Source organism: Gobio gobio, assembly GCF_949357685.1.
Source record: "Gobio gobio genome assembly, chromosome: 12".
In the NCBI taxonomy this organism is placed as follows: domain Eukaryota; kingdom Metazoa; phylum Chordata; class Actinopteri; order Cypriniformes; family Gobionidae; genus Gobio; species Gobio gobio.
This window is the reverse complement of record NC_137105.1, coordinates 4956187-4977034: the sequence shown is the minus strand read 5'-3', so window position 1 is coordinate 4977034 and position 20848 is coordinate 4956187. Positions and strand designations below refer to the sequence as shown.

At 45.2% G+C, this 20848-nt stretch overlaps 1 protein-coding gene across 1 annotated transcript in view; it reads left to right on the top strand.

The window, feature by feature from the left end:
• fut8b (fucosyltransferase 8b (alpha (1,6) fucosyltransferase)) overlaps nt 1-20848 on the top strand; it is a gene marked incomplete at both ends in the record, with an annotated part of 77376 nt that overhangs the window by 42611 nt on the left and 13917 nt on the right. Inside the window, 2 exons of the mRNA XM_079830512.1 lie at nt 2635-2872; nt 19378-19624. Coding sequence (XP_079686638.1) covers nt 2635-2872; nt 19378-19624 — 485 coding nt within the window. The remainder of the gene's footprint in view (nt 1-2634; nt 2873-19377; nt 19625-20848) is intronic.

Below are 20848 nucleotides of genomic sequence, written 5' to 3'. Positions count from 1 at the left end.
CCGCTGGGCTGTGATTATGGGGCGTGTTTCAACCGAACCAGGAAAGACCTCAATTGGATAGACCTCCAACCAATCAGAGCAACATAGCGACGCATAACATTAGTTGTCAAATGTCAACAGAACTCAACTGCACACAGTGTTGCCAAGTCCGCGGTTTTCCCGCAGGCTGTTTTTCCATGGCCGCGGGTTGAAGCGACCCCAATTATGTGATATTTAGACCCAGGAACCCAGGAAACCCAGCCAAAAAAACACATATTTTACCCCCCCAAAAAAGTGAACTAATCCTTTAAGATTTTTAAACTGTTCTTCACACTAAGAAAAAAATGGTTCTTTTAAGAACTGTTCACTGAAATATTCTTTGTGGAACCAAAATGATGGTTCTATGCAGGGGCGCTGCTAGCAATTTTGGGCCCTATGAAAGAATATGAGGTTGGGCCGCACCGCCCCTATCGATCCAAACATACAAGCCAAGCTATCCAAAATCTTTGTCTGCAATTTTTTGCTCAGCTCGCTCAACCCAGAATGCCTTTTGTGACATGCTGGTTCAAAAATATGTGAAATAAGTAGGGCTGCCCCTACTTAAATTTTTCTACTGGACCAGTAGTTGTTCATTTAAGCCATTAGTCGACTAAGCACTTTTATTAATTTAATTACATAAATATATATATATATATAATGAGCCATAATGAGCATTTATGTAATATATTAGCCTATTCTGCACTCAAGCGCATACATAAAGCTTGCCACAAAGAACCGGCAAAAGTAAAGATTATGAATGTGTTAAAAATAGCAAGGAGATATTTTAATTATTTATTAATAAACTAGTATTCTCTGTGTCGTGTCATCAAGGAAGACTCGCCATCTCCGCAGTAGTGCACATTCCAAGAGAGAAATGCACTTTTCATACATAATCAGAGAGTAGCCAATTTATTTTCGTTTTGAATTGTTTAATTAATAACATAGAAATATGTAATGTCTGTGAGGCAAGTATTAGAGTTTTGGTTCACTTTTGAGATGTGCTCTAGTTCTGCAATGCAGGTGATCGTGCCGGCGCCTCCATGTCATGATTATTGTCTGCTATATTTATTATTTATTAAAACCAGGCAGTTGGCTGATGAAACATTGATTAAAACAAAATTCACTTTAAAGAAAGGCTTTCTACAAAACAAAACTTAATGAAGGGGTCAAACTCATGTCTGGCACACTCCATGTCTCCCGGCCTATTGCGCATCTTATGATGTGTCCTATCTCATGCTGTTCACTTTTCATAATCAACATAGATGACATAAAAAAAGTACATCATAATATTCAAACATAAATATGAAACGAAATACCTTTTTCTTAATGGCTACAACAGGTATAGTAGCCTAGAGCAGGGGTTTTCAAACCAGGGGTCCTCCAGAAGGTTCTAAGGGGTCCCCCGAAAATTTCAGAGAATAAAAAGACAACGCAAATATGGATAAAGTCTACATAACATTCTAAAGGTTTCATTTCTAAATGTTTCTCTCCTTTCTTGCCGTACTTTCCAGAATTGTAGTATATGTTTGCTTTGTATCTTTCTTCTGAGTTTTTCACAATATAGTTGAGAAACTATATCTCGCTCACTGGGGTTGTAAGGTGGTATACTTAACGCAGTATGTACGATGCTTACATACATTTATTGTGAAAGCTGATTATACAAATAATTTTTAATTGAACATTTTCTTCTTCGGGTTTATATATCCAACATTAAGCATAGCCGATTTAAGTTTGGAAACAATGTGTTGTATTTATAATGTCACACTTACCACTCATCTAACGGTTTAAATGTTTTTTTTCTTACATAAAAATATATAGATGGATTTTAGGAAGGGGGTCCCTCATAAAAGGTTCATCATATTTGGGGGTCCTTGGCATCATAAAGTTTGAAAACCCCTGGCCTACAGTACAGAGAATTTCATGTTGGAGCGGGATTTGACTGAATGTCTTTTTACCGGTGAATGGTTCATTGAGTGTTTTGCCATAAAATGCAGAAATAAGCCATATTTTTTTTATTTGTAACTAACACAAAAAAAATTGGTAGATTATACATTTATATTACATTACTACTAGTTACTACCCAATTTCTGGGGGCCCCAAAAGTGTGTGGGCCTTAGAATCGTCCTAACTTCCCCCCCTTGGCGGCTTTGAACCCTTTTTGGAACCTTTATTTTTAAGAGCATATATTTGAACTAGGGCTGTCAAAAGATTAATCGCGATTAATCACATCCAAAATAAAAGTTTGTGTTTACATAATATATGTGTGTGTACTCTGTTAATTATTATTTATATATAAAAACACACACAAGCATGTATATATTTAAGAAAAAAATATTATTTTTATATATAAAACATTTATATTGATATATATTATAGATTATATAAATGTATATACATGCAAATATTTCTTAAATATATACATGAATGTGTGTGTATTTATATATAAGTAATAATTAACAGAGTACACACATATATTATGTAAACACAAACTTTTATTTTGGATGCGATTAATCGCGATTAATCTTTTGACAGCCTTAATTTGAACAAAGTAATTTAACCTAAAATGCAGTCATAATTTGAACTGCATATGTCATTTCTGTTCTTCGTCCCGATCAGAACCCGCAGGATTGCAGTAAAGCTCGTAAGCTGGTCTGTAACATCAATAAGGGCTGTGGATACGGCTGTCAGCTTCATCATGTGGTTTACTGCTTTATGATCGCTTACGGCACGCAGAGAGTTCTGATCCTCGAGTCCCACAACTGGCGCTACGCTCCCAAAGGATGGGAGACGGTCTTCCGACCCGTCAGCGACACCTGTACGGATCGATCCGGAGCCACGACCGGACACTGGTCAGGTGAGTGCTGTAAATCATCTGATCTCTTTCTTAAAGGGTCATGAAACCCTGTTTCAGCAGCCGTCAGTTCTCACCACAGTTTTGAAAAATGCAATAAAAGTGGGCGTGGTTAAGCTGCGGAGTGGGGGGGGGTGAGGGGAGACTGACTGACAACACAGTTTTATGAGCCCTTTGATCGGTTAATGGGCTGTAAAGAGCAGTTACACTCACAGTGTGGATGATTTGCGTTTGTTTCGAAGACTCTGGATCTACTGAAGTGAACTTATGCGACGCAGAAACTCTTACAAAGCAAAAACAATCACTCGTTTTTGATCCATTAAATCATCTCTCGCTTACTGAATGCGATCTTACTCTTTGAAGTGCCTGTCAATCAGCGCGTGCTGCTGTGTTAAGCGAGGCATCTTTTCATAGGATAAGGACATGCAGACTCATGAATAATTGAGTGAGGTCTCTTCTCATAAGATAAGGACACACAGACTCATGAATAATTAAGTGAGACCTCTTCTCATAGGATAAGGACACACAGACTCATGAATAATTATGAGATACCGATGAGTCATCGCCGTACTATAGAACGAGAAAAATGTCACATTCTGTGACATTGATACAAAGAGGAATTTAAACCCGGAAGTTGAATATAGCGCAAAAATGTTTGAAATTAACTAGTTTTCTCCAACAATCAAAACGAATGGATGGTAATATTGACTTCTATGATGCTCAACACTCATAACTCTCTGAATATTTGGTGACCCTTTAAAGTCGACATTAATTGAAAGTTGCGCTAGGCTTTTCTTCCCTATAGTGACCGAGTTAAAAGGCTTCTGGAACAAGAACAAATGTAGATTTTGTCCGTGGGGAATTGATTGGATGGTTGTGGTTTGCTATTGGTGGATCTCATGTGAGTGACCAGTTGCTCCGCCCTCATCATGCACGGATAAATCATTTGATGATCAAAGCTGAATTTTCATCATCATTACTCCAGTCTTCAGTGTCACATGATCCTTCAGAAATCATTCTGATATGATGATTTGATGCTCAAGAAACATTTAATGTAATGTAATGTAACTTTTCCATCCGCTAGAGGTCGCCTATTCAAAACAAAGGCGTAGTTTGATGACGGCAAGTTTGAGCGCAGAATCCTGGGACATGTGGTCTTCAGCTCACAGCCGGTGGGAAAGAATCGGGATAGGACTCGGGCAGAAATCATGTTGATGGATGTGATTATTAACATTACTGTAGTCTGAAGCAGAGCAGGGCCGAGTGTTGTGGAGCTGAGGAACCGCTGGAGCGATTGTTAATAAGATGAACGCAACACACGCCTCGCGAGCTGCGGGACTTTTATTATGCCACAGTCGCCGGCGCCACTTCCGCTTTTCCGGTCATGAGTGTGAGGTAACGCAGCTCTGTTGATCCTATTATCTGAGTGTGTTAATGATGTGATGACGTTACTCGTTTTCTCGGCGGCTGCTATAAAGCGTAAAAAAGTCAAGCGTTTCTGTAGAATAAAACCGGAAACCGAGGGTAGCGCAGATATGATGTCATCGACAGGCGACTCCCTCACACGTCCCGGTTCCTCAGTTAAAATAGCTATTTTTCACGATTTACAAATAGTTGGAAGCATTTGGGTTATTGTAAGTACTCAGCAGAACAAAATATATAACACTGGCCTAGTGGTTTTGGGTATTTTACTGCAAAATTTTTACATAGTGCACCTTTAATTCACTACATTATCTAAATACTATGAATTATCACATGATTGCTGAATATATAAAGCATATTTCTTGAATTTAGCGTGTGATATCAGATTTTGCACGCTTGTTTTTTGCAGTAACCTCTTATTTCATTGAGTAACATTCAAAAGTTTGGGGTGGGTATGTTTCTTTTTCATTCATTTTTATTCATTAAAGGTCCCATGGCATGAAATTTTCAGTTTATGAGGTTTTTCAACATTAATATGAGTTCCCCTAGCCTGATTATTGTCCCGAAGTGGCTAGAAATTTTGATGGGTGTAAACCGAGTTATGGCTGTCTTTCTCTGCCTTTGAGAAAATGACAGCCCAGAGAAGCTGATCTTGAATTTTCCTGTTATGACGTCATAACAGGAACGGTTACCTCCCCATGCGAGCGCCATATTTGTCCTTGAAAGATCATGGCTTGTGAACGAGTGAATGCTGGCAGTTTCTCAGTGTTTGGATGTACAAATGAAAACAGAAGTCTTTTTCAGTTCCTTCTGATCTGTGATCAGTGATTTCTGATGTGTAGCTAATTATTCAAGTTCACACAGAACTTAATTATTCGTACACACACTGCAGCTTATCTCTCTCCCGACAGATTAAGCAGAAGGGGGGTAAGCGTGAGGGTATCCAGGCTAGCCAGCCTAGACCCACAATAAACTGGATTACATTCGATTACTGCTGTTGTGTCTTTGTTTGCGCTGTGTACTCAATGCGCGTCACTGACGCTTTTCATATGATAGGAAAATATCTAAAAATAATGCTATAACTCGTAACTCGTTCATCTTGAGAGCTGTAATGGTACATTACATGTTACAAAGTTGGTAGAATAAGGAGGACAACGGGCTCGGCGTGACTGGGACTCGTGTTTATTCAGAACTCTAAGATACAAACAAAATAAACTTGCGCTGACAGCGCTCTCACAACTCAGTAGTTACTATAAATAACGTTGTTAGCAATCGCTCCGTCTCTGGTCCGTGATGTCCGGTCCGCGAACAAATCTTTCTTTTGAACCGGTTCTTTTTAGTGAACCGGTCGAACCAGTTCACCAAGTCGGACTGAATCGTTCTAAACGGTTCGCGTCTCAAGTCAGCGCTGATCCATAATTTTCTTAAGTGATTAACTTTCTGACATGAGTGACAGTCCCTCCGACTAGAAATAAACTAATAACCTGAAGTATATGCTAGTAACTACAACAGTTCACTGAACTGAGATGTGCTGAGAACCGATGTGAAGTGAACTCGGGTCCATCCGTCTCTCTGGCAGCAGCTCGTGCCTGCTCGTAGACCTCGTTAAACCACGCCCCCTCCGCTCATTTCAAATGCAAAGATGTCAGCCAATCACAACAGTGGGCGTTTTTACTGAAGTCTCGCAGCAGACACGCCCCTTGAAACAGGGCATTCAGCCACAGGGCAAACATCAGTATAGAAAAAATGCCTTTTATTTCTAAATTATGACATTTTATGATGTAAAAATCATACTAACAATATAAGTACACCTCAGGAAACATTATACAATAATAGAAAAATGCCATGCCATGGGACCTTTAAGGATGCATTAAATCGATCAAAAGTGCCCTCTAAAAAATGCTGGGTTAAAAATAACTCAAGTTGGGTTGAAAATGGACTAACCCAGCATTTGGGTTGTTTTAACCCAGCGGTTGGGTTAAATGTTTGCTTAAAACAACCCAATTGCTTGGTTAAAACAACCCAATCACTTGGTTAGTCCATTTTCAACCCAACTTTGGTTATTTTTAACCCAGCATTTTTTTGAGTGTGACAGTAAAGACATATTGATAAAAAAAAGTTCTCTTACGAGAGGTTCTCTCGTATTGCGTAAGTTCCTTACGCTACGGGAAAGTATTCTTTCTTCGAGATTTCTGAAAAACCCAAAATTATCCTTAATTTTGTAACATTGTCAACGCAGTGCGGCAGCCTGGCAGACCATAGCAGGCTATTCCAGCGTGCCATTGGCTGCTCTGCTGGCAACTGCAGCAGCCTATCGGTGAGCCCGCGTGACGTGGCGACCAATGAGGGCGCTTCGCGCCCACCTGGCTTCATTTGCCTACAGGTGGGGCGTGGCCACGTGTATATAAGCAGGGCTCACGGGCTGCATATTCGATTTTCTTTTCTTCAGCGAAGCCCTTCGCATCGCTGGATCTGGAACCCGCCGCCGTTGAACGTGCAGACGAGCAAGCAGAGGACAGCGCCTGAAGAAGCCGGCAGCATCGCGCCACCTTCAGCCATCCGTGCCTGCTCTGCTATCCGGCAGCATTATATCCTTTTATTGCTCAGTGTTGTCGCCGCTGCGTCACACTTTCACAAAAAGAGCCGAGCGTTTTTCTAAAAATGTCTCGTTCCACCTGCGGCTCGTGTCACGCGCAGCTCAGTTCCGGGGACCGCCATGTGATCTGCGCTCTCTGCCTGGGCCGTGATCACGCCGCCGCCGCACTTCTCGCCGGCGGATGCCCGGAGTGCGAAGAACTAACGATGTCGACCCTGCGGGCTCGACTCGATCAGTTCGAAGATGACATCCCTCCAGTCTCTGCTAAGCCGCGCAGGAAAAAGCGCCGCTCGCAGCGGACTCCGGAGTTGGCCGAGAGAAGCTCGCCGGAACCCTTCCCGCCCGCTTCACTCTCGCCTTCCCCGCCCCCACCCCAGGCCGCCATTTCTGTTGCCGCCTCTGGGGATGAAGCGGATGCGGCCGCGGAACGCGCCGACAGCTGCTCCATCATGGCTTCCGACAGCGAGGAATGGTCTTCCGCGACCTCTTCAGTCCGAGCCTCCGGACGCTCTCGAGCGGGTGAGGACGCCGAACTGTTGCGCCTTCTCACCCGGGCTGTCGAGCAGCTAGGCCTCGAATGGGCCCCGCCTAAGGTGGCAGCGCCGAATCGGCTCGACGGATGCTCCCTGAACAGTCGCCGCCGTGCGCCCACCGCCAGGACTGCACCCTTTCTGCCAGAGCTTCACGAGGAGCTCGCGAAGTCCTGGAACGCGCCATTCTCCGCGAGGGTCTCGTCTCAGGCTTCTTCGACGCTCTCACAAGTTGACGGCGCGGCTGAGAAAGGCTACAACGCTATCCCTCCGGTGGAAGAGGCGGTCGCAGCGCACCTTTGCCCGCCTTCTGGTTGGCGCTCAAAGGCTGCCCTCCCGTCTAAGGCCTGCAGAGTGACGTCATCGCTGATCGGCCGCGCTTTCGCTGCCTCCGGTCAAGCTGCGTCTGCTCTGCACTCTATGGCCGTGCTGCAAATCCTCCAAGCCAATCTCCTCCGTGATCTGGACGAGAGGAGCTGTGATGCTGAGCTGATCACGGATTTGCGAAGCGCGACGGATCTCTCCCTCCGCGCTACCAAGACCGCAGCACAGGCCCTCGGACGCTCCATGGCCTCCCTCACGGTAGCTGAGCGGCACCTCTGGCTCACGCTCGCGGACATGCGAGAAACAGAGCGCGCGGCCTTCTTAAACGCCCCGCTCTCTCCATCTGGGCTCTTCGGACCAGCGGTCAAGGGGATCGTCGACCGTTTCTCCGAAGTACAGAAGACGACGCAGGCCATGAACCTCTTCCTGCCTCGACGCCCAGGCGCCAGCGGTAGCTCCGTTGCTCGCCGTCCTCGCGACCAGCCAGCACCGAGCTCCACGCAGCGCCCAGCGCGGCCCCCTTCGTCTCAGCGAAGACCGAGCGGCCGCCCCAGATCGCGCTCTTCCAGCCACGGTAAGCCGCCTCCCCCTCGGGGCCCCCGGCCTAGGATCGTGCTGAAGTCCGAGCCTCCAAAGCCCTCCTAGCCAGAGGCAAGAAACGACGGTTAAGTCCCGCTGCGGCCGGACCACCGTCAAAACTCTTTTTCCTGTCAGCCCCCACCACTGTGGCTGCTGCAGAGGAATTTCACGCAGCCAACGAGCCGGCAAAAACGCCCTCTCGCCTGTCAACCACCGCCGTTTTTACGGCGAACCAGAGAAATCACAAAAGTTGCATTATTTCTGGTTGCACGGCTCACGCCGTATGTGTTTCAAATGCAGTAAATGTGCCCACTTTTCTGTGTTCACCCCTGCACATAAGCACAATAAACCCCGTGTCCCCCACTCACATAAAGCGGCCTCCGGCCGCTCGAGTGCTAGAGTTAGGTCACGTGTCCGCTTGTCTGCGTCCACGCCTAGCCACCACACGCGCTGTCACACAGCCACTCTTAACCGGTCATGTTCCACGCGTAAGAGTTGTGCCCGCTCAAACGCGCTCACACATTTTCGCGAACATTATGCCCCAGGCGCTACGCGCCGTGCCACACACCATTTGTTTTCCGCCCAAGGTGGCCGAAGCGATGAGTGTAGGGCCACACACAAGACATTCCCCGCTCAAAGCGGTAGAGACACAGTGTGTAAGGCGGCCAGCCACCGAAAGCGAGCGGCTGGCCCACAGCACAGAGAGCGCGCGCACCGCGCCCGCCCCTCTTATACGGGCCGTCAAACCCGCGAAACGCGGCGTTTCGAGCCCAGAGGCCGTTCTGTCCCGTTTGGCACACGCGAAAGCGTGGGAAGCCATTCCAGGTGTATCAGAATGGGTGCTGAGAACAGTGAAGCACGGCTACACTCTGCAGTTCGCTCGCCGCCCTCCGCGCTTCTGTGCGCGTATAGAGACGAGAGTGAGCGAAGAAGTAGCACATCTACTTCGAGCGGAGATAGCCACGCTGCTGTGCAAAGGGGCTATAGAACCGGTTCCCCATTCTATGAGCGAGTCAGGCTTTTACAGCCGATATTTTCTCGTGCCAAAAAGGGACGGGTCGCTCAGACCGATTCTGGATCTGAGGCGTCTGAACAAAGCTCTTTTGAGGAGATCGTTCAAGATGCTTACGACCAAGCAGATCCTCGCGCATATTCGCCCGAGAGACTGGCTAATTTCCCTAGATTTGAAAGACGCATATTTTCAAATCAAGATAACGCCGCGTCACAGGCCATTCTTACGATTCGCCTTCGACGGCCAGGCTTATCAATACACCGTCCTTCCGTTCGGCCTGTCACTAGCACCCCGTACATTTACGAAGTGCGTGGACGCGGCCCTCGCTCCCCTGAGAAACCGGGGGATGCGAATATTGAACTACTTGGACGACTGGCTCATCCTGGCGCAGTCAGAGGCCGAGCTCCTCGCCCACAGGGCAATGCTGCTCAGCCATTTGGACAGCCTGGGGCTCACGGTCAACTGGACCAAGAGCTCATTAGTGCCCACGCAATCAACCTCATTTCTGGGTTTGAATCTGGACACTGTGGCTATGTCTGCCCGCCTGTCACCACAACGCACGCGCCAAGTTCGGCGCATGGCTGCGTACTTCCGGCCGGGCAAAATCGCACCTCTCAAGCTTTTTCAGAGGATGCTGGGACGTATGGCCTCAGCTGCAGCTGTGCTCCAGCTGGGCTTAATGCGCATGCGCCCGCTGCAACGCTGGTTAAACGCCCGAGTGCCTCACAGAGCCTGGGCTGCCGGAGGTTTCAGGATCAGAGTGACTCAGGGCTGTGTTGCAGCCCTAGAGCCCTGGTTAGTAGCCGACTGGTACCAGCGGGGAGTGACAATGGGAGCCATCTCACACCGCAAAGTCATCTCGACGGACGCCTCCACCTCGGGTTGGGGCGCCGTTTTCGAGGGCAGACCGGCCTCGGGCCTCTGGTCGAGCGGAGAAAAACTCCTACACATAAACTGTTTGGAGATGATAGCGGTAGAGAACGCGCTCAAGCAGTTTCTCCCGTTTATACGGGGACACCATGTGTTGGTCCGGTCGGACAATACCACGGTGGTGTCCTACGTGAACCGGCAGGGCGGTGTCAGGTCCAGGTGTCTGGGCAATCTGATGGAACGCCTGCTCGTGTGGGCACACAGCTCGCTGCGCTCGCTGAGAGCGGCGCACGTTCCGGGCCACCTCAACGTGGGCCCGGACAAGCTGTCCAGGGGCCTCATTCTCCCAGGAGAATGGTCCCTGCACCCCCAGACAGTCCAGCTGGTATGGCGCCTATTCGGCAGAGCGGAGCTCGACCTCTTTGCAACAAAAGAGAACGCCCGCTGCTCGACGTTCTTGTCCAAAAGCGAGGATGCGCTGTCCCAACTTTGGCCCAGCCTCCCGCTGTATGCTTTCCCGCCGATTTCCCTATTGACCCAGGTTATAGCGAAAATCAGGGAAACGCGCCGCCCGGTGCTCCTTATAGCGCCGCGCTGGGAGAACCAGATTTGGTACCCAGAGCTGGTGAAGCTGTCGCACTCACCCCCCTGGCCAGTTCCGCTGAGAGCAGACCTCCTCTCTCAAGCAGGAGGGTCAGTTTGGCATCCCCATCCAGAGCGATGGTCTCTGCATGTATGGGTGACCAACGGATACCCGTTGACCTGCCCGAAGGGGTTATGAACACGATCTCACACTCTAGAGCCCCCTCGACGAGGCGGTTATATAGTTCTAAGTGGTCGGTGTTCACTGAGTGGTGTGCTTCCAAGGGATTGGAACCGCAGCAATGTGGGGTCCAGCGGGTGCTCTCCTTCCTCCAGGAGCTCTTGGAACTGGGCAGGTCCCCTTCCACGCTCAAAGTGTATGTAGCGGCTATAGCAGCGTTCGCCCAGACGACGCTAGGCAGCACGCTAGGAAGGAACAAGCTCATCATCCGTTTCCTCAGAGGAGCTAGACGGATGAATCCCCCGCGGCTCCCATCGGTTCCTATTTGGGATCTGGCCTTGGTCCTAGAGGCCATGAAGGCTCATCCCTTTGAACCGCTCGAGACTGTGGAACCAAGGTTCCTTTCGCTAAAAACCGCGTTCCTGATAGCTCTGGCTTCAGTGAAACGCGTGGGGGATCTACACGCGCTCTCAGTGAGCCCGACGTGTATGGAGTTCGGTCCTAATGACTCTAAGGTCATTCTCAGACCGAGGCATGGTTATGTCCCCAAAGCGATCGGCACTCCTTTCAGGGCGCAGATTATCTCCCTCTCGGCTCTGCCAGCATCCGACGAGGGGGACGGTGGCAATATCCTCTGCCCTGTCAGGGCATTGAGGGTTTATGTCACACGCTCCGCCGCCTTCAGGCGTTCTGAGCAGCTATTTGTTTCGTTTGGAGGGCGCGCTAAAGGTCTCGCCTCCTCGAAACAGACCCTGTCCAGGTGGATAGTGGACGCGATTGCAACTGCATACGCTTCCAAACACCTGCAGTGCCCGCTAGGTGTCAGAGCACACTCCACCAGAGGCATGGCCTCTTCGTGGGCTTGGGCCAGAGGGATTTCCATCCACGATATTTGCGTGGCGGCAGGCTGGGCCTCCCCGTCTACGTTTGTGAGATTTTACAATCTGGAAGTTCCTGCCTTACAGGCGAAAGTGTTATCAGTTAAATAAGGCTGTTGGTTCTGCCCGGTGATTCTGCGCAGACATAGCTCACATACTGGTAGTAAGTTCGGTACAAGGCTTATGTAAATTTGAAGGAGACCGGCGGTACCGTTCCCTCATTTACGAAAAGAGCTATTGTGAGTTTGAAGGTGACCGGCGGTGCCGTTACCTCACTCATATGACAAGATATTGTGAATTTGAAGGCGACCGGCCTTGCCGTTCCCTCATTCATGAGACAAGGTGTGGTGAATTTGAAGGCGACCGGCAGGTGCCGTTCCCTCATTCATAAGGCAGGGTGTTGTAACCACCCGTTGTAACCACCCGTCAGTTCAAACGAAGTGTCCGTATATGTGGTGGCCCGTTTCCTTTACCGGCCACCCTGCCCGAGCAGTGTTATGGTCCCCGGTTCCCTGGGATACATATGCTGTATGCGAGGCGCGCACGGCGTTGACAATATGTTCCCGTAGCGTAAGGAACTTACGCAATACGAGAGAACCTCTCGTAAGAGAACGATACTCGGTTACTTAACGTAACCTCGGTTCTCTCTAGAAGAGGGAACGAGTATTGCGTTCCTTGCCGTGCGCCCCGCGGGCTTTTACGCTTCAGAACTACGAAAACCGAATATGCAGCCCGTGAGCCCTGCTTATATACACGTGGCCACGCCCCACCTGTAGGCAAATGAAGCCAGGTGGGCGCGAAGCGCCCTCATTGGTCGCCACGTCACGCGGGCTCACCGATAGGCTGCTGCAGTTGCCAGCAGAGCAGCCAATGGCACGCTGGAATAGCCTGCTATGGTCTGCCAGGCTGCCGCACTGCGTTGACAATGTTACAAAATTAAGGATAATTTTGGGTTTTTCAGAAATCTCGAAGAAAGAATACTTTCCCGTAGCGTAAGGAACTTACACAATACTCGTTCCCTCTTCTAGAGAGAACCGAGGTTACGTTAAGTAACCGAGTATCGATTTCTATTAAAAATAAATGCTGTTGTTCTCCTGAAAACCATGTATCACTGTTTCTAGCAGCACAACTGTTTCCAACATTGATAATAATCATAAATGCCTCTTGAGGAGCAAATCTGCATTTCTGAAGGGTCATGTAACACTAAAGACTGGAGTTATGATGCTGAAAATTCAGCTTTGAATAAATTACATTTCACAATATGTTCACATAGAAAACACTTATTTTAAACCGTAATAATATTTCACAATTTTACTGCTTTTACTGTATTTTTAATTAAATAAATGCAGCCTTGGTGAGCAGAATGGTCTCTAAATGTATCGCCGTATGCAGGTGTCCCTAATTAACATTCTCTTTTAAATTAAAATCTTTTTCCATATTTAACAAGAATCTGTGCAGCAACATTACCTACTGTAAGACTTATTCACCATGTGTGAACTACAGTCCACTTCTCTAAAGCTCCTAATGCTTAATAGACAAAGTGTGATTCTCTAGGACAAGACAGATATTTAAGTGTAACGAGGACATGTGAAAATATCCTCTCTTCTTTGTGTCCTAATTATTACAGCCGAGGATCTGTTGAGGGAATAGATTATCTGAGGATTCTTGTCAAAACCCATTCCAGCCGCGAGGAAAAAAGGCAGAAAAAGAGCTGCGAGTGCTCTTACAGGAGCCCGGGAATGGCTCGGGAGGTTTTTTTTCTTAAATATTTCATGCTTTAGCTAATTAAAAATTTCAAGCACGCTCCGATCACATGTGCACTTGCTCATAGAAAGGCCGTAAAACAGCCGGTGGGCCGCTGTTGTTGTGGTGTAATTGTTAGGGAGAGTTTTAATGAGCTAGTTGTCAGTTGGTTTGTGGTTGGGAACGTCAAAGCCGTGTTCAGCTGGTCATAATTAGCAGACCCGCTTTAACTTGTTTTTTTTTGACAAACTATTAAAACAAAGCCGTGTTTCTCTCCGACACGTTCTGCTTCGGTGCATTTGCGGTTTGTGTGTTTCTAAACTCAGTTCGAGTTCTTGTAGGCTAATCATAATGCTTTCGTTCCTCTAATAACGGTGTGACAGTTAGGCATGTGAGAGAATGAAATGAGCACGGTGTAATCATTAACTCACACTCATGTCTTTTTAAACCTTATTTCTTCTGTGGAACACTAATAGAATAGCCTGACGTCGTCATACTCCGATTCTAGTCAGAATATGAGTCTGATACTGCTCCAATGGAGCATGAGAAATGTCAACACCAGACGCGACTACGAGATGCGACAAATCAATCAAAAAACCACAGCCAATCAGAACGGCGTGTGTAGTGTAGCACCAGAGATGAATCCTGACGGATTACTACATAATCAAATTCACTAATATCACACCATTTAAACATTACTAAAATACATACTGAGTTGCTAAAACAATATTTGCCATAGAATATTCGTGTTTGTTCACAGTTTGAATGTTCTTGTTTCCATTTGTTTAATATTTCAAGATCTGCGGTGAATTATCCTTTGTTGCTTTTAGTACGACTACGTTACAAAGCTGAGCACTAAATGATATTCAAAGTCACATTACACGCTTTTAACATTAAATAAAGCACATAAACATTACCTGAGATTATCATTGCCATGTTTTGTGTTGTTGTTCCAGCCGCGACGTAAGGCTGGTTAGGACAAAAACTCAAGTTAACGTGGAAAAGACGCCTTTAATCGTGTGTTGCGGCGTCGCGTTACGTGTAGTTAGGACATGGTGTTTGGTGATTTGTTACATTTATGTGAAGACCATCATTTTTAACCCTCCAAAGTGTCCAAAAATTTGAATATATCTGATGCTTGTGCTGTAAGACAATGAAATCTTTATAACATTAAAGCAGAGTACTTGCATTAAATGCATAGTTAAATGCGTAAATATCAGTTGTCACTCTATATCTCCCATAATAATAATAAGTATATAGTAAGTTGATACGTAAATACTTTTTATAATCAGAGCTCTGTAGTTTTTATTGTAGGGGGTGGGGGATGGGGGGCAAAACATATAATGCAATATAAAACAATGATGATTGAGAGATGAACAAATAAACCTGACTTTTTAAAAAAAGTAACTCAAGTTACTTTTTCACATTAATTTGACTGACAGCTCTCCTGCCCCCATGTTGAGAAAAATAAGTGCAGAGGCGTGTGTGTGAACATTAGGGTTATTGTAGTTCTAGACTAAATGTGAGCATTTATTTATCTCACTTGCACAATAAAGATTCTGTCCTCCTCAAAATGAATAAAATCAGTCAAATGCAAAATCAGAATACTATGCAAACCTCAAATATATAAATGTTAAATAAAACATAATATTTTTATGCATAATCTACCTTTATATTTAATTTACCAATGTCTTGCTGCTGACCTTTGATGATGAAAATTACTAGATTTTTAGTTTTTATTGGTAAAACTTTTTTCTCCTGCGTCCTATTCCACCATTATCCAGAGCTGCGCCCTCTACTGTTCATGCGGGAATCTGCATTTTTACCATTTTTATTATTTCAATTTTGGTATGAAGAGGTCTTTACCGTTGCACAAAAATATAACTTTTTTTGTTATAAAAAAACAAAACATAAACAAAAACAAGCCCAGCTCAGGTTAGAAAATGTAACGCAAAAGTAACGTAACGCATTACTTTTCTTAAAAAGTAACTAAGTAACTCAATTAGTTAATTTTTAAGGGAGTAACGCAATATTGTAATGCATTACTTTTCAAAGTAACTTTCCCCAACACTGATCACACCACACTGCTCAAGCCGACCAATCAGAGCACAGTGTGCTTTTCAGAAGAGACAGGAACTAAACAGAGCGTTACTGACAGACTTGGAAGAGAGGACAACGTCAAATATGGGGAAAATAATGGGTTTTTTGAACATTCAAGCAGGAAAACCTATTCAAGTAGAGCCCGAAAACAAAATCAAAACTTGTGAAAGAGCATAATAGGTCATCTTTAAAATATTTGTATGTATTTGAGATATTTGGAGCTATATTTTTGGAGCGTGACAGCATCCATCCCTTCACCCTTCAGCAGCATGTTCCATGCGAGGGTGAGTAAATGATTACTGTCCCTTTAAAAACTGTTTATCTACTGAATAAATATCCACCGCTCCTGCCTCTGTGGCTCTTTCTTTTGGCCTGTGTCTCTTTGTCTCTCTGTGTTTCTCTGGAGGGTGTGTGTGAAAGGACTCCGGGTAAGTGACCTGCTTAATCTGACGTGTCCAGACTTCTGCCCCGAGACCAGCGCCAGTCATTCCAGCACCAGGGAAAGCTGGTTTGTTTGTGCGCAGGAGCATCTGAAACGGGTCACCTTGGCGACTTTTGAAGAAACTCGCCTCCGGAACACTTTGGGAATATTCCTGCAGATCAAAGTCTCTCTGGTTTCCTCCCATGTCGTCCTCTCGCGCTCTTGTCCTTCCTTTGCCCCATGTAACGCAAACGGCACCATTAAATCTAATCAGTCTTTATTTCTCAGGGGTGACTTTGTATCTGCACGGAACCACATAAACCACGCAACGCTTTAATGCAGTTAAACGCTACTGGAGACATCTGCATCAAACATTTATGAAAACCTGTGACAGGTTGAGCGTTTATTCTTTACGGTTAGCTGATGAAAATCCGATGAAACTCGAGCTGAGATTATAAAGCATAAAATTCACATTTGAACTGTTTCAAAATGCCAATAAAATGCTCCAAGTTACTACGTTTGTTCCTGGCTTATGAACTATACCACATGGCAGAAGAATTCAGCACAAAAGCATGTTTGCAGCTTTATTTTCCATCGTTTAGCAACAGCGCTGGTGTTGTTTCCAGCACACAGGTGCGCACAGACAGATGCTGATAGGTGTGAGCGATTGTCTTCAGGTGTGGCTGATGCGTGAGATTTCTCATGCAAATTGGATGTTTTCTTTGTTTTTACCTCAGCTAGATACATGGTGAATTGGTTGTGCTGTACCGAACATCTGCATGCATCTTGAAATTGTGATAAATGGGTTGAGTGCACAGTGCCAGGTTGAGCTACTTGATGCTAATGCCGCGGCTCTCTTCCAAATTCTATTGAGCTTCCTACCTTGAAAGCATCATTGGCAATGTGGTAGGCAGCTAAATGCTTTGTTTTGGCCATTTTGGCAGTGCTGCATGTATTTGCAATCCCGGAATGTATTGTGATTAGCTCAGTATTTAATTCAACAAAGGTTTGATAGAAAAAAATCCTCCATCCAATTTAAAATGAACCGTTTCACCCACTTTCTTTTGTTTCACCCAGCTAGCAAAAGGACCATGATGCCATCATTTGCTCACCCTCATGTAATTTCAAAATGTATTTGATTTCTGCTATTTTCTGTAAAATGAAAGTAGATCTGGACAGACTCTGTTGAGTTCCAAATATGGTTGCATAAAAGTGGTCCATATGATTTGTGTGCTGTTTTCCAAGAGTTCTCAGGTCAGATGTTAAAGGATTTGTTCACCCAAAAATTTAAATTCTGTCATGAATTACTCACCCTCATGTCTTTCCAAACCCATAAGACTTTTGTTCGTCTTCAGAACACAAATTAAGATATTTTTGATGAAATCTGGGCGATTTCTGTCCCTCCATTAACTTCAAATAGTTCATAAAGAGATCTTAAACGAATCCATATGAATTGAGCGGTTTAGTCCATATTTTCTGAAGAGACTCGATTGCTTTATATCAAGAAAAGATTGAATTTAGGCTTTTATTCACATATAAACATTGATCAGTGAACATAAACAGAATCTCAACCGAACCTGATTGACGCACGAGAATGAACCTCATTGGTTCTTGCTGAAGCTCAAACATGATGCGTAACACGAGAATGAACCTCATTGGTTCTTGCTGAAGCTCAAACATGATGCATAACACGAGAATGAACCTCATTGGTTCTTGTTGAAGCTCAAACATGATGCGTAACACGAGAATGAACCTCATTGGTTCTTGCTGAAGCTCAAACATGATGCGTAACACGAGAATGAACCTCATTGGTTCTTGCGGGGTCCCCTAAAGCACTTGGCCTGGTGGACGGCCCTGGCTCCCAGGGAATGCATGAACTGAGAAAATGCACAACTTCAATGCAATGTAGGTCGCTTTGGATCAAATCGTCTGCCAGCGTCTGTATTTGTGTGTGGGTTAGGATGCCTGAAGCTCACTGACAGTAGAAAAGGTTTGGAATAAAGCCAGAGTGTTGCATTATTGAAAGGACTCACCAACTCACCAACTTCCTATGAATTTCCTCTAAATTCTCAGTGCTGGTAGTATAGTATTCTCCCATAGCAATCTGTGCTAGTAGCAAACACTTTGTCATATTTCTAATAATTGACAATCACAAATAATTACAATATAGTATATTAGGGCGTTTTCACACCTGAAAGTCTGCACCAATGTTTTGAAACATTTTATACATTCGGTTAGTTTTGGTTTGGTTTCAATTTGCAATTATGCGAGCGCACTAAAGAACTTAACATGACACACTTGCGTCCACTCGTCATCATCTATGTGGGCGGCATCTGGACATTGATTGGTTTGTAAACGGACGTGCGTTTGACGTCAGCATCTTTGACAAGAATGAATGAACGGACGCATATCGTTGCCACTATTGAACAGTGCGCATTGCTTCACTATTTTCTTTTCGTTACGTTTAAAAGTGGACATTTCAAGCTTTATATACACATATTTCTCATGTTTGTGAGGCGAGTATCTGCTGAGTTTGGGTTTATTTGAGACGCGCTCCAGTTCATGTGTAAAGCATGTGATCGCTCCTGTGATTATTGTCTGCTGTAGACTATTTGCTTCTTATTTATTAAATCCAGGCAATTATCTTATGAAACATTAAGATACAATTTATACAAAACGAAATTCACATTAAAGAAAGGCTTTCTAAGCAAAAGCATGCAAAATTTCTTTCAAAATCATTTCTGACCTTCTGTTTTCTGACATATTGCGCATCTTTTCACTTTTCATAATCAATGTAGCCTAAATGAAATTTAAAAATAACATTATAATATTTAAACATAAACAGGGACTTCCTGTAAATGGTCTGAAAGTACGAACCATACAGAAAACGCTTTCACACTAGAAACAAACCGAAACTTTGTTCAGTTTGATCCGGACTGAGACGACCTCTTTTCGTCGGACCAAATTTCGTCTGTTTGGTCCGGACCGTGGGACGGGGGAGGTTTCACACCTGTAATTTAGATTCTGACCAAACTGAAAAGTCTGAAAATCCGGACCGAACAAGGTAGGTGTGAAAGCGCTCTTATATACCCTGCTGGACCAAAATAAAGTTGTTTTGACTTAAAGGGCCCTATCATACTTCATACAAGTGTTTTTTGCTAGTTTCAACCCGACGCAGTTATCATTTTCACGTCCAGCACCACGTTGTTTAAATAGCAAATGCACTCGCGCCCATCTGTTCGCCCACTGATATGATGTGTTTCTCTTCAGGTGAGGCTCATGACCAGGACGTTCAGGTGGTGGAGCTGCCCATTGTCGACAGCCTTCACCCCAGACCTCCGTACCTTCCGCTCGCTATCCCAGAAGACCTTGCGCCCCGGCTGCAGCGCCTGCACGGCGACCCGTCCGTCTGGTGGGTGTCTCAGTTCGTCAAGTACCTGGTCCGTCCTCAGGCCTGGCTGGAGAAGGAGATCCAAGAAACGTGTGTCAAACTGGGCTTTAAACACCCTATCATCGGGTCGGTATATCTCTTGTCTTCTCTCAGTCTATCAGATAATCATTTTATTTGTCTTCGCACATTTCTTTCCATCTGTCTGTGTGTGTGTTGGTTTTTATCTATGCCCGTGGCAGACGCGTCTGGGTGGGTGTTACGCTGATAAAACACTGCGAGATAAAGATGACACACGATAATGACTATGAACATGACTCACAATCATGATTAAATTAATGAGAATTGAATGATTGCGGCCCCATAGGAAGCGCCATTCTCTCATGACAGCGCTGTGAAATACAATAACCCTAATAATATAATAAAGAAAATCTACAGTGAAGCATAGAGATCGGCTGAAAAGAGAGAGATAGACAGATACTGTGTTTGGTACATGGGCTACAGCAAGTACTTGATTTCTGCTCCTGTTTCTGAAAACGTTCCTGTCAGTTTCATTTTAACTCTTTAACTCCAGTGTTTAAAAAAAAAAGTTGCCAGCCTCCGCCAGGGTTTTTGATCATTTATATATAACAGGATAACAGAAAATGGGCAAAGAGGTGGGATGTGGGCGGAGCCGAGGTGACATGATAGACTTGGTCGGCGTCGTGTCATAGCTGGGGGCGTGGCGTGGGGGCGGAGTCAGCGTGGGGGTAAAAAGTCCATTCCCCCACAATGTAAATGAATGGGGTTAACCCAGTATAGCCTGTGTAGAATCACTTTTGCCACTCGACAGAGCAAGATTTATAGAAAACCTGAGCCATATTGGGTCAGATTGTCCGTACAGTGTCTGTGACCGATAAACGACCTAACGGAATCAATGGCCAGAGTGGCATTTTCTCATCTAAACACATGCAGCTCCGCCGACCCCCATATAGATGTGACATGCCAACTTCATAAATCCCCCAGTCTTTCCATGAAGACGTAAAAGGGTTAGTTCACCCAAAAATGAAAATTCTGTTATTAATTACTTACCCTCATGTCGTTCGACACTCGTAAGACCTTCATTCATCTTCGGAACACAATTGAAGATATTTTAGTTGAAATCCGATGGCTCAGAAAGGCCTCCATTGGCACACTGCACTTTACACTCTCAAGACCCATAAAAGGTACTAAAGACGTCGTTACAAAGTCCATCTCACTACAGTGGTTCTACAATAACTTTATGAAGCGACAAGAATAGTTTTTGTGATTATATAGTGATGACCAATTTCAAAACACGGCATCAGGAAGCTTCGAAGCGTTATGAATCTGCGA